Here is a 15,239-nt window from a genome sequence, read left to right as displayed (position 1 = left end):
ATTACAGAAGATGTAATATCATTAGCATTAGAGTTCCTGATAAACTCAAAATTGTTCGAAATAAAAATAAAATCAAGACTGTCCGAATTTTTAAAATCAAAATTGTCCGAAACAGCTGAGTCGCGAAAGAAAAAGATAATAGAATGGTTACCACATTTGGCGGTACCTCTCCACAATCTTTTTCTTCCTCCGTATTGGGAACTTATAGCTTACACAGTGATTTGTATTGGTATTTTACATTCGTTTTTTTAGTATCATGTGATGCTTAAGTCAAAGATATGTTAAAAATTGAACTAAAATAAATAGCATTTTAATTAAAAGACTAAATTATTGAAAATTTTACTGAAATTAAGATAATAAGATTAACAAAAAAAAAACTTTGACTTACATATTTTTTATCACTTAAATATTTTCATCTTAGTGTAAATTAACCTTTTTATTTTATTATTTTCATGTTAACTTAATGGAATCTTGCCTTTGTGATAGAATTTTGATAGATGGATGTTTATATCGGGGAAATCTCGGAGTCAAAATTTAGATCACTTTCAGACCAGCTAGAGCACTTGAAACAGTACAAAAGCTCCTTGTTTACTGTAAATTCAGGATTCAATCACTTTTTGGCCGATCCAGCTTAACTTCTGAAATTCTATACAGAATTACAATACTAGTTACAATTATTTCGCAATCGTTACCAGCAGAATTTATCATGAAATTCTGGCCAAAGGAAACTTATCGTCGGTGAAATTTCCTACCACTTTCTGATTAACGATATAAAATCTCCTCCGCGCCTGATGACAATGTAAGTTTCAATCCTTTCCAGAACAATCAGAATTAATCACCACATTATCTCAAAGTTAATTGATTGCTGATAAAAATTTGAATCCTAATAGATCCTGATCCATTTCAAACCTGATACAGAGATCCGAGCCTGATGACAAATTAAATAGTAACTATTTCCCTGTAATTTTCTTTTTAAATTTCTATTTAAACTTAAAGCAAAGTAGCGCACTTTTATAATCAATAATGCATGAATAACTTATAAAAAATAAACGTATTTGTTTTCAAACATGAAAAATAAAAAAAGCATTAAATCAGGTATTGTATATAATCATTAAAAACTAATTAGCATTTTTTGAGATCATCCCCTAGAACCGCCGAGTCCTACATTAGATTAAAAGTTTTTTATCTGTTAGTTAAATCTTTTGCTCAATATGCATTAATTTGAAAAAAGTTCTAATTAATACTTAAAATACATATTATTATTACGATAATGGAATACCCTGTTACTTTGTGGGATTTATTAGCGTGTTACTAATAAATTCCACAAATGTTAGAATTTTATCAACCTAAAAGTTTCAATTAGTTTAAAAAATAAATTCCTGGATTATTTAAACGAAATTGCGTAAAAAAAATTTTAGATTTAAATAGCAGTTTTGTTCTATATTTATAACATTACATATCCTACTAGATTCCACTCATTCTAACTCGATTTATTCTAGGACAAAAATACAACAAATTCTACGCTCATTATTTGTTTCGAAATATTATGAAATAAACTATATATTTATTTTCCATCAGTCCCAATTTTTTTTTAAAATCGTATTTCAAGATTTTGGAACATAATTAAAAGATTGAATTACCTAAACATAATTTTTTACTTCTTAAAAAAAATTTAAAATTATGAATTTAAAATTTTTTTTTATAAAAACCGTTTATGTTTAGCTTTTCTTTCAAACCACAGGTAGTCTGAAGGAAACACTCAAAAAACATTAATCAAAAAATATTATTTTACGTATTTCTACATATTTAAATAAAATAAATCAAAGAGATTTTTCGTGTTCGAAATATTGTAAAAAAAAAGATGCAGGAAACTAATTCCAATCATTTTTAATCGAAGAATAAAATTCACAATTTGTATTTTTTAAAACAATATCAACAAACTTTTGCGGCTAATTTTTGAATTAAATAAGATCATAAAAATGAATATTTCAATTCAAAAAGAATGTATTTAAATTCTGTGGGCCTACTATGCCTGGCGATCTCTGTTGTAATTTTTTTAAAACACAAAAACAAAATAGAAATTAAAGTACATTAGTATATTTTTTAACATCCTTGGACATTCCGGACATTCTTGCAAACGTCGGGGCTGCTTTGATTCTATTAATTTGGAGATGAATTGAGGTAAAAGATTATGGATGTTTACTTGGCCTGCGTGACTTACAACACCTCTGAGTTCACAATCTACCGTCCCCCCCCTCAATGCAGAATTGCCTCAAATTTTCGATTTTGCGAGCAAAAACAAGCCATAAATTATTTGAAACAAACACCAATACAAATATCGCGTTAAAAACATCCAGTATACAATTTCTTAGCTATGACTTAACAATTTACAGTGGTTTCTATTTCAAATATTTTTGAATGAAATAGGAAAAAGCTGACGAGTTATTTGAAATAAAGCAGAAAATATTGATGAAAACATAACATAAAAACACAATCGATTTCTATATACTTTTTTCCATTGTTATTAGTAATTTTGTAATGTAATAGGAAACAACTGACATAAATAATTACTTTGAAAGAAGACGCCTGAACAAATATAACATAGAAAAACAATCTGTATGCAATTTCTTTTTGCATATTTAATTCATTAATCTTTAGTTTTCATTTCAATTCTCTTTCAATGAAATAATAGATAACATATTTTTTTATATAACTGGCGTTGAACAGCTGTTCCAATTCTGAGTTTACGACTGTCAATGTTCACCTCCGAGGTCTTGCAATTTTGAGCCCAACTTGGAAGACGAACTCCTGGATCAAGTATTGGATCAAACTTGCTTTCATAGATAAGATTTTAATGTATCTTACTCTGATTTGCGTTACACGTTGAGGAAAACTACGAAAACCTCCCTCGATTAGCTGATAGGCAAGGGGATTCTAACCAATTGTCCGTTTACCACTGAGGATATTTTACATCTGCACTGTGGTCAGTTCGAGCAACACCTCCTAGATAGAACTGACCTCAGCACGGGTTACCATAAATATCCCAGTCCAAACGTAATGACATATTTTGTATTTTCAACCACTGCGCAGCTTAGTACCCCTAACGTAATGACATCTTTCTTATTTTTCATCTACTGCGCAGTTAACTTCGTCACATCGGACTACTAAATTGATCCGTGCTGAGGCCTTTCTACTTCTAGGAAGTGTTGGTTCGAGCCGTGTGTGGAATCCGTATCGTCCAGTAGTCTCTGGGATTTGAGCCAGGGTCGTCTTATTGGGAGACGAATGCTCTATCCCCTTAAGCCACCTCGGTGGAATAGCATAGTTGCTTTGAAAGAAACACTAAAATACATAAGAAAACCAAACACATAAAAAGTAGAAATCCTGCTTTGCAGAAAATTTAGCCTACTTTACTGAAAAATGTAGTTTTCTGTCTTAGATTATTTTCGAACGTAACGGGAGAAAACTAAAGAATTTATTTAAAAGAAAGAGAAAACATCTATGCATACATAACATGAAAAACAAATAATAAGTAATTTTATAACAACAATTCGTTATTTGTTCTTAAATTAAAAATACCTGTGATTAAACTACCAATATTTTTTCATATAATATCAATACAATTGGTATTCTTTCATACTCTTGGAATTCCACATTGGTAATATTTTCAAATATTTCCACCACTCTAAGTTTAATGACAAAATAAAACTGCTACTGAAGTTCAGTTGAAATCAGAACAGATCGAATTTTTACGTGTGACAGTAATTTTGATATTTTCTAGATTTATTGGATTGAAACGTCATACTAATGGGTTTTGAGATCTCTGAGCTGGGACTTCTTGTTTATTTAGCTGTCAGCATTTTGGCAACTACGTGACTTCTCTTCTGCAGACCTTAAAAAAATTTATATAATAAATGTATAAATTCAATATGTCCTCCTGATCTTGCGTTTTGATCAATACTTTTTATATCATGGATTTTATAGTATTTTATTTCAATTCTTTAATTAAGGATTTGGTATTTCTCATTATTATTTTAAAATTTAATAATACTAAAATTGAGATAAGTAAAAAAGTGGTAAATAAGTGAATCACTAATGCGAGAATTATGTACCCCATTTAGCGAAATCTAAAAAAAAATTGCTTTATTTGTTTTGCTAAATCTATTACATTTAACACACATTTAGGGCGTTATTATTTGTATCATCAGGATAACATTCATTTGGCTACAAATAAATATCCTCATGATTTGGCAGAATTAATTACCAACCAAAATTTCTCAACATATTTGTGGTTTGAAAGTTTTCACATTCTATTTTTAACAGTATTTTTTTTTTTTACCTACACTCTCAGAAATAAAATTAACTTTTGACGATTCAGCAATCACGCGATTTGTGACGAAACGTATTCTTTCAAATAAAAGAAGAATGTTTCTTCTCAACTAGAAACCTCATCGTAATGAATTATGGGAGATTGTTAACTAGAATGACGAAGCTAGAATGAAGACAAGACGATCGAAAATAAATTTATGAAATAAGTCGACCGTTTGCATGGTGATCAAGGAGTTTGCAATGTGCCATGTAGGTCCCGGGTTCGAATAGCACTTCAAGCATGTGTGTAATTTATCTCTGTTACATCTACTGTTGAGTTATTAGCGTTATATTGATCCACCTACATGAAACACACAATAAAGTAATTAAAAAAGTTAGAAGTTCATTAGGCAGTAACAGATTTTTTTTCCTTTTTTAGGGGTAAAAAATAGAAGAATAAATTTATTTTGCTTTAATTTTGACGAATATTTTTCTTTGAAGAAATGACGGTAGTCATTTCATCACTTTGACGAAATGTTTGATCTGAACATACACCAGGGAACAATTTCGTCAAAAGCGAAGGAAGTTCCTTAATGTTTGTTATCTATTTTTTACAGAGTAAAAATTTTAAGATTTATTAAAAACAAACACCTACCTATTTTTTATTCGAAAATGTTTCATAAAAGGAAAAATCTTCTTAAGTTTTATAATATCGCTAAAAATTATTTTATGTCACAAAAATATCTTAATTTTATAAATGTCCATATTATACTCACTTTATTTCTTTTAACTCTTACTGATTGATTTTTCAATGAAACAAAATCATCCAAATTTTCTTTCAATGTTTTGAATGATATTTTGTTTTGCTTAAATCATTAGAAATTTAATTGGCTAACGTCATTTTTAAATATAAATGCTCAAACATCAATTTATATAATATTGTCATAATAAGTATGTTTTAACTTCTATAAAGCAGACACGGGTTGGTATTTCTTCCTTGTTCAATTACAACTAAGTATTAATACCACCCTAGAATGAAATAGACAATAAAACTACCTCTTCCAATAAAGATTACAGTGTAATTTTCTCGTAAAAATGTAATTTGCAGCGCAAGATACCTTGGCCTCTGAGAGCAATAAAAAGGCGTATCCGTGCAGTTCGTTTTCCCTAACCTATGTGCGCTTTTCTTCTCTAACTCTTATAATTTGTAGTTAGTTCGTTATGTCCATTACGTACTTAATCATTGAAAAATATAATGTATAAACTGAAGTATGATTTGAAGAAGCGGAAGAATAAATTTATTTCGATTTGTTAATTAAATCCTTTCATAAAAGTTTCGCATTTAACTTCTCAAACGTAAAGTGGATTTTTTCATAAAGAAATGTTAGAAATTAAAAAGATATTTAATGCGTATAATAAACTTTAATAACGTTTTACATTTTTCTGATCTTTTCGTTTGGTAGTAAGCTTCTCTGAAGTGACACTACTGAACTGCGTACCTTACCACGAATATAATGCATGTCGGTAAGCTGATGCTTGGATATTTTTTTTTATTCGAGTGTTAAAAACAATATCTTTGGAGTTTTGCAAGCATTATAAATAATAATGCAATTTTGAATGATTAAAAAAAAAACCTATGCAATTTAATTCAGCACGATAATTTTTAAAACAAGGCAGGCAAACTTTTGCCAAATGTGCGTGATAGCTGGCTAAACACGACCTCATACACACACATCATCGCGTGAATGCCGGCTAAATGCGGCATTCGTAAGCACAGGGCATCGTGTGGATGCCAGTCAAATGCGGCTCTCGTACATACAGGGCGTCGCGTGGATGCCGGCTAAATACGGCACACGTAAATACAGGGCATCGCCAGGACGTATTGTTAAGGATCGCATTTACGTGTTACGGAGAAATATAAACTGTAATTCATGACAAAAATAGACTGAAGAACTCCAACTAGGTCGAGAGGAGTCAAAATTTGATTAGCGAGAACTTAAGTTTCACTACAAACTTAATTTCGCAATAAACTTGAAAAGTTTTTGAAGATTGAGAAAGAGATTCATTAGTAACACAGTTCCTGTAGGTATCACAAGATATGGAATTGTACTCAAATTCAAAAAACCTTAGGAATTTGTGACAAAAGTAATAAAAGTAACGATGTAAATTTAAATGTGCACTAAATACAAAAAGTTGTCGGCAATGTTTTAATTTTAATAAAAATATGTCTAGGCATCAATATTATCAATGTCACAGCCCGAAGACATTAGATGCATAAAAAAGAAGAAATTTCGATCTTTTTTTTTCCATCATAAAATGTTAGTTTGTATATTAAAGATTATAAAAAAAATTCCGCCCTCCGTGCTGTTATAAAATAATTAAAACATAAAATATTACATTTAAAAAAATTGATTGAAAAGTAAAAATTAAATTGGAAGCTTTTTCATTATTTTTTAAACAGTATATTAAATATTTGTGATATCATTTGATGAATGTAGTATGCCTGAAAATATATTTCAACTTCAATAAAATTGTTTGTTTCATTTTAAATGAATTTCAAAAATATGAATAGAAAAAATTATTTAATAAAAAAATATTGTAAATCCATTTTTTGAAGATATGTAGGCCTATAGCCGCCTTGCATAGTTTACTAATAAAAAATCATCACTAGTACGATGTGCACCAACACATATATTAATTATTCAGTAATACGTAGTTTAAAAAATAGCATTCCGCTGTCGTGGAAGGAAAAAAATGTGATGTGCAATTGAAGGTTAAAATTGTCGAGAACTTTAATGAATATAACTCAAATAAAAGTGATAATTTTCACCTCCAAGCATACGACTGACTCATTTGCATATGGCGGTCATAAATAATAGAAAAAAAATGTGTTTCTGAGTGCGATCAAATTAAACGTGTGCATCAACGTGTTAAGCAATTAAATATTTTAAATCTAACAAAGGTAATAAATTTTCTCGATTCTAATCACAGTAAACTTAAAATGGAAAAAGGAGAATTGGAATCATTATTTTTAATGAATTGTATCAACTTTACCCGCAAGCACTGACTAATTGCCTCCTTGTAATTAATTAAGTTCTTTGATACCTAAAGAGCAAATTTTCTCCTGTGTAAATGTACCTCATTATCTTCCATTTAAAGAAAAACCTTCACAAATAATTTGAGTTTAATGATTTAAACAATTCTATTTATTTCTCGCCAAATTATCAATTGGGTAGTTTAGTTTATCACCAGGAACATAAGAACACTTTCTCTTATTTGACTTGTTTCATTATCTGCCAGTGAGTTTACACTCTTGATTACGAAAAATCCCGGATGCACACATAGCAAGAAATGTTTGTTTGTTCAGAAGAAACTCATTTAAATAGCTTCTGATAAGCAAATTAAATTAAAAACAGAAGACTCCTTAAAGTGCCCATTTATTTATGCTTTAATTTTATTTAAAAATTGATTTTTATGTTCTGCAATTTAGAAAATACAATCTGCCTTGTTAATAGAAGCAAGATTTTAAATAACTTAGGTTTGCTTTTTTCCGACATCTACCAATTATTTAATTTAAATTAAAAATGGGATATTTAAAATTATTAAAAATGTCATTTTAATTATATTTTTAATTATTTCTTAATTAATTATGTAAGTTACATTAAATCCGGAATCAGCAACAAGGGGGCGGTAAAAGTAGAGTTCATAATTTAAAGAGAAAAAGTCGGAGCAAAGACTAGCTGCACGTAAAACGAAAGTATAAAATGCAGAAATTTTCTGACAATTAATGTGGTTAGAAGTAACGAGGGACTGTATAAAAAATATGACAACATTTTTCAAGGACTTATAAAGAGGCTTAGTAAAATTGTATTCAGCATCTAAAATAAAATGGATTAAAGGAGTTAGCAAAAGTGACAATAGAGATAAACCCTTGAAGATCGGTTTCGCTGTGAACTTAGACAAATGTATCGTTAGTTTTTGACAAACGTGAATCGAACAATTTTAAAGATTTTTCTGAGAAGAAATGAGAGAAAAGATTTTCTATGACAAAACAATCAATCCACTTATCTCATTTTCCATAGAATTTGAAAGCAATTTGTTCGATTCAGGAATTAATAAAAGGTAGTGAAATTCTTGAAACCAGAGTTTTAAATAATCGATGAACTAAAAACATGGGATATTATTGAAAAGAGACAACGTCAAAAAGAAACAATAATTTTGAAAGCTCAAAATCTGTCGAATCTTTCTACCTTAACACGTTGAGCATCAAGCGTATTTTTAAGGAAATCCTCATTAGGTCACGTGCGTTGCTTAGAAGGGCTCTTATTGTGATATAGCAATATAAAGCGTACTGCTTACAGATTGAAATAAATATAAATTCGCTTTTTAACAAACAAAGTTTCATAAACAAATTTAAATAAATTTTTAGGAGAATGTAAATTTTTTTGATTTTTATTATAATTCACACTATCAATAACAGAAGACTGAACGGCCTAAACGGAAAATATGAGTCACCGATGATTGATGTATGATTGATTGAATATTAAAGCTTTAAATATTTTTGTAATAAATGTAGTTTTCTCATTGACAAAACAAACATATTTCGTTTTATGTATAGTGTTCTATAATGATACTGTTTTCATAATTTATTTTTATTTTAAATTACATTTTTTTATTTATTTTTTTCAAAAACCTTGAACATCTTACGATTTTTAAAATAAATAGTTAAAGGTGGTTAATCTAAAACACTTTTGAAAATAAACGAATCGCTTGAACTTAATTTTATTTTTAATCAGTTTGATTTTAATATAATCGGTAATTTGGCAAACTAGCAAAATGAGAACATATGTTTCTTTAAAAAACTTTTTATGACGAAATATTTTCTTTAGAATGAAGAAAGAGGAAGGTAAAGTAGGAAATTAGTTTTTAAATTTTAATTTCTTATTTTTTATTACTTAACTTAAATTTTTACCATTCTTGTGAAAATATAAACTATATTAACCCCTTCCTTCTAGCTCCCGTGATATTGACGGGATGGAGTGTTCCGTAGTAATGCGCCAATAAGAATAAAACTAATTCATTTCTTTTGCCCGGAAAACATTTTATTTCTCATTTTACACACCTTATAGCAGTACCAGGATATTTTTAAGGTAATTGTAAATAGTTAGTTTATTTTAAACTAGATACTAGCACTAATCAAATACGTGTATTTGGCAAAATAGACACTTTTATGACCGTTTTCTTGAAAATTAACCAATCGTTAAGGGGTTAATAAATTAAATATTAACTATATTTGTTTCCAAAATATCTATACTGCTAAGAAGAAACAATTTATACGCAAATTTTTGAATTAAACGTATAGTTTAATTGTACCAGTAAATGAAATAATGGCAATGCGTCAAACTTCAGAAGGAAGTAAAATAATGCAATAAACTAAATGTGATGGGAAAAGAAAAAAGGAAACAAAGTAAAAAGAAATATCATTGGTAACTTAGGAATATTGGAACCCCGTATAAGCAGTCTATCAAGTGAAGATAGGAATGTTTAGTTTAATAGCACCAGTTCGAATCTGCCAGTTCTAAACCAGTTCTAATAAATCTGCCAGGACAAAGAAGAAAAAAAACAAGGTGGATACAAAATAAAAGATCACTGTAGACCAAGGAACTCCTATATACCTGAAGACGAACTTAGCCAAACATTTTAAAACAATGAAATAAATTTATTCAAAAAACTTACGAAATTATTTGTCTTATAACATAAAGTAATAAGAAATCCATCTTTTTGAAAGAAAAATAAACTTTCAGATAATGAGTGCGTTAATTAAAATGACTAAATAACGATTCATACCCAGAAAAGTATTTAAGTATATTTTTTTTAGATATTATTTAATTCGCAAGGACACCCATAGCAGAAAGACAAAAACCCCTGATGTAAACAACGACAATAGCGCATCGTTGACTCAGTCAACAACAATAAAAACCGGTCTTCTTTACTTTATTTTCCCCCATAATGGTAGAAATTCAGAGGGTCGATTCTGAAAATTACAATTTTTACTCATTCATTATCTCCAAACGTGTAGTCAGTTTTATGTAAGAAGAAAAATATCTTTCGTTTACAATGCAAAATAATTGTTTGTGATTCTGTAAAATCTGTAGGGCACTTTACAGCTCTGTAAAAATTGCTGCATTGTAAGGGTCATATTATAGAACTGTCCTTTTTCAGATAAGATAAAGTGCTGTCAAAAGACGTAGTGTGATCTTGAATCTACGTGATTACTTAAGGTCTAGGAAAAGAATGATAAAATCCTTTCATTTGTTGATAATCCTTTAAAGCACTTTGTGTTAAGAAAAGGATTTCCTAGCTGTTGTGTTGAAAAATAATTGGTGTCTATGTGAAATGATGAAAAAACTGCATATTGCAGTTTTTATTTTAGGAAGTTTTATAAACGGTAAGTAAAAATTGCATCATATGTGTAGCCGGAAATTGTTATAAAAGTAACTACGAAATTGCATCACGAATATAATTTTTGATTATTGATATCTAATTTAATAAATGAATCTGAAATAAAAATTACTTTTTAAGCCAGTTAACATAAATATATTCACTTCGTTTGTATAGAAAAATTTTAAAATTACTTTTGCTCAAAACAATTGACTAAATACAAATAAGGAACAAAATTAGTTTTCTTCAAAAAGTAAATAAAACTATTAAAATTTAAAAATCAATTTTAAATAATTTAATGTTAGATATAAAACAAATTTACAATTCAGTTGCTTATTAAATAAACGAATTCTTATCAATTTTCACCTCATTGATAAGATATGGAGACTTAAACTTTGTTTTTTTTCCTCAACTTTTTATAATCAGTCATTGATATCAAAAATAGACATTTAATCTTGCCGGATGCAACTTTCAAGATAATATGCAAGTGTATTTTAAATACATAATCAAATATAACTTAAAACCTCAACCATTAAAGTTATAAGAACTCAGAAAAAGTTATGCTGTAATTTAAAAAATATTTAAAACAATAAAAATGTCAGCAGAACTTTAAATCAACGTTCAATTTTCGATAATACATGTCAAAAACTAAACCTTACTACAACTATACCTTATTACAATTTATACCTTATTACAATTTATACCCTATTACAATTTATACTTATTCATATATACACTCTTACTGCATTTATTCCTACTTTAATTGTTACAGTAGTGTCTACTGTTTTGTATTATCATAAAATAATTCTTAAAATTTTAAAAGAATGAAGTACGTAGAATAAATGTCTGAAACTGCTTGATTTCTAACGGATATTAAATTTCCATTAAATGTTCTATTTCTATTCCATTTACATTTAAATGAAATCAGGGTTAAGAACAAATAAGATCAGCGTGAATTTATTTGATCCAGGAATTTCGTGTAAAACTGATGCTTTTATAAAGTTTAAAGAATTTTGTTTTTGACAAATATGTATTGTATTATAAATATATATAATTCTAAATATATAATATTTTAAATATATGTTATTCTAAACATGTATTCTATTTTAACTGTATTATTTAGAAACAAAATCAGTTTGGATCGAGACAGCGTACTCTATCCAAACTATTCTATTTACATCGATAAATACTTGTAGTTAGAGAGTTAAGATACGTGTTGTTAGATGTTAGATAATACTTGTCGTTGCACTGAGCTCTTTCTACGCGGCGGTTACAAACTTAGAGAAGAGGTAAACAAAGGATTGAAATTTTGCGAACCATAAATGTCATCGTACGTCGTAAAAGCGCCTTCTCCTTAACGCAAGACTTTTCATGCGCATTTGAAACGTTACTTTTATTTATCTAAACTGTATTTTCGTCAATTTTACATTATTGTTAAATATTATATTTTAACGCTGCTTTTCGGAGCTCTGCCGCCAAGGACAATAAAAAAAAACATATTTTAAGTATCTTACACTTGGAGTAAAGCTATGATTTTAAACTATATATATAATCTTACAGTGAAGAATTATCTGGGTTTTAGAGCAAACAAATAACTTAAATATTTAAAAGTTATTAAACTTTATTGAAAATTGTCAATTTGGCGACATTTTTCCATCTAGATGAAAATTGTCAAAATCATTGTCTCTCAGTTTTTGCAAATTTTTGCGAGCCCAGATAATGAAGCATTGGAGTGAGTTTTTAAATATTTTATAACCGTCGTTGAACAGCAGACCCAATTTTTGGGTTTAAGACTACAAATGTTCAACTCTGCAGCCATGTAATTTTGAACCCAATCCGAAAGACAAGGGAACTCCAGTTAATTTGCTTTCGTGGAGGATTTTTTGATGGAGCTAATCATCATTTGCGTTACATGGAAAAGAAGACCATGAAAACCTGCCCTGGTTAGATTGACAAGGGGACTAACCCATGATCCGTCTACCACTGAAGATATTCTACGTCAGCACTGTGGTCGGTACAAGCTGGTTATGGAATTCCTATCGACCAGCCGTTGCTGGGATTCGAACCTGGCTCACCTCTTTGGAGGGCGAACGCTCTATCTCCTGAGCCATCACGGCTCAGTTTTTAAATATTAAAAAATTAGACCACTAGCACTTTTCATTTTCACAAAACAAGGGCTTTTCTCCTTATTGACGTTTTGTGCCATTTTCAAAGTAAACGTAGACAGCGCTGACCTTAGATAAACTAAATATGGCCTAATGGTCATGAGTAACTGTTGCAAATTCACAACAGTTATAAAAATAGTATTAGTCGCAAAAAAGCATTATTTCATATTACTACGTAGCCTTAAAAAAAATAGCCTTAATAGGATCAGAAATTGCTGTTTCATCGCATATTAATGATTTGGCGATCATTTTGGCGATATGCAAGAATTGGTCACCAAATCATACTGTGATAAAATAGCTATTTCTGGGTCTAAATAAATGCAATTTTCCACAATAATTTTAAAAAAACGTAGAATTAAGATAATGTAAGATAATTTAGATATATAAAAGTACTATTTCAATGGCCAGTCCTAAATGATAAGAATGCTACGAGGTTGGTTTACAATTCTGAATCATTATGAAACCGCTTCTTTCCGCAATCACTGTCATCCCTCTCATGTCTGTTTGCTGATAACTCAAAATAAATTCTAGTGATCAACCCTATATGAAGAACGAACGGTTATCCAGCAAGTAAATTTATAATGGATGATAAGTACGTGTTAGAACATGTAGAATTTTCTTGAATTTGTAGAATTTTTTCAAAATAATACTCTGCAAATTCAATACTTGATACAAGAATTTTCAAAAATTTCATTTCCTTCAAAAAGTAATGTGCAGCAGTGGTCGTAATAGGGGCAAAGTTCGAAGCGGGGGAAAATTGACTCAATCACATCAAAAATGTATTAAAACATTAACTTTTGTTACGTTTTCCTTAGCCTTGTTTTCTTTTTACATAGATGTAAAATGATCAAATATTTAAACAGCAAATTAATTTTAGTTCAAAACACTAAATACAAATTATAACGCTGCCACCAATTTCCAAAAACAAAAAAAAACCTTCACTTTAGGAGCTCAGATAGTATATTGCCATGATTTTATTACGATAAAAATAGCTATTTTTGGTGCTATTTAAATGCAATTGTTGACAATATTTCCCAGAAAATTTTGAATTGTCATAAAATAAGATAATTTAGATAAATAAAATTGTATTTTCACGGTCAGACCGAAAATGCTAAGTAGGACACGAGGCTGCTATTCAACTCTAAATCTTTATTATGCGGCATACCTTTCCTCAAGTTCGTAACCACTGTGATAATTTACCCTGTACAAGTCCTTTTTCTGATAATTCGAAATAAAATAGATAATATGTATAGTGTTATGAGGTAATTAAAAGTAAAAAGGAGGTGTTTAAAATATATAAATAACTCAATACATGAAATACTTCATCTAAAACTGGAGCACAATATGTTTGTATTATATTATTTTCAAGCGTTAATTTCCCTTCTCTTGATTACGTGTTATTTTCACAAAATGTAAATTACTTTTCTGGTTGAAAAATATTTTACTAATGACTCAACTGAAAAAGAATCTTTCTAAACACTCATTATTTCAAATTTATTTCTTCATTTTTACAATGCCGGGTTCGTTGTCTTTGTAACTGTGGCAACACCTAAACAAGCTCTAATTGACGTAACTATTTTTTCCTACTCAAAAATTATTTTCTATATTAACCAGATTCTGTTTTGTTCTTAAACTTTTGACCGTTTATGCTATATCTAGAAAGAAACGAAACGGTTTTATAATATCTCAAAAAAATAAAAGATACAAATTCTGGCATTTTTCATAATAAATACTTCATTCTGAACTTTATTTCTCACAGACTATTCATCCAGTGACTCATCAAGGTGTTTAGTTACATGAATGCAGGGTGTTTAACAATTTCTACCATTAACATATGTTTTTTGGATCTTTGGGCATAAAAAATCTATACACATTTAGGTGTTGTAAATTAATGTTTAAAATCAATAAGAAATGCTCCTAAACTATAACAAATCGTTATTAATCGAGGTCAAGGTAGGGGAAAGCAATAACGATTAAAGTTAAAAATAAAAAAAGTCAACTTGTCTGGTTTAATATAAGACGAATCACCTTTCATTACGAATCGCCTTTAAGGCTCAAACTCATAATATATCTGTTTTCTTAAATATACTGATTTTGAATTATTCTCCCTTTTAATATCATTGGCCCAATAATAATTTAAAGAAATCTCATTTAAATTGTCATTCTTTTTCAGTTAAATATTAGACCCCAATGTAGAGTGCGCAAAAAATAAACTGACGACCCAGAATAACTTTATCGAATCTTCACATTCTAGGACTCAATCTTAATGTTTCGGGGGGTGACCTCAAATATGCAAATTAATTAGGGCAGACGATACTTTAAATT

The 15,239-nt window shown here is 29.1% G+C and overlaps 1 protein-coding gene across 1 annotated transcript in view; it reads left to right on the top strand.

The window, feature by feature from the left end:
* The first annotated feature begins 10,573 nt into the window (after nt 1–10,573).
* The window catches only part of LOC107436137 (uncharacterized), a 51,363-nt gene continuing 46,697 nt past the window's right edge, over nt 10,574–15,239 (top strand). Inside the window, exon 1 of the mRNA XM_087159292.1 lies at nt 10,574–10,756. Within this exon, the coding sequence (XP_087015418.1) occupies nt 10,705–10,756 (52 nt within the window). The 5' untranslated portion in view covers nt 10,574–10,704. The remainder of the gene's footprint in view (nt 10,757–15,239) is intronic.

The sequence above is a fragment of the Parasteatoda tepidariorum genome, chromosome 3, assembly GCF_982258835.1.
Source record: "Parasteatoda tepidariorum strain Cologne lab strain chromosome 3, Ptep-v5.0, whole genome shotgun sequence".
Lineage (NCBI taxonomy): Eukaryota > Metazoa > Arthropoda > Arachnida > Araneae > Theridiidae > Parasteatoda > Parasteatoda tepidariorum.
This window is presented reverse-complemented; position numbering and strand designations above follow the sequence as displayed.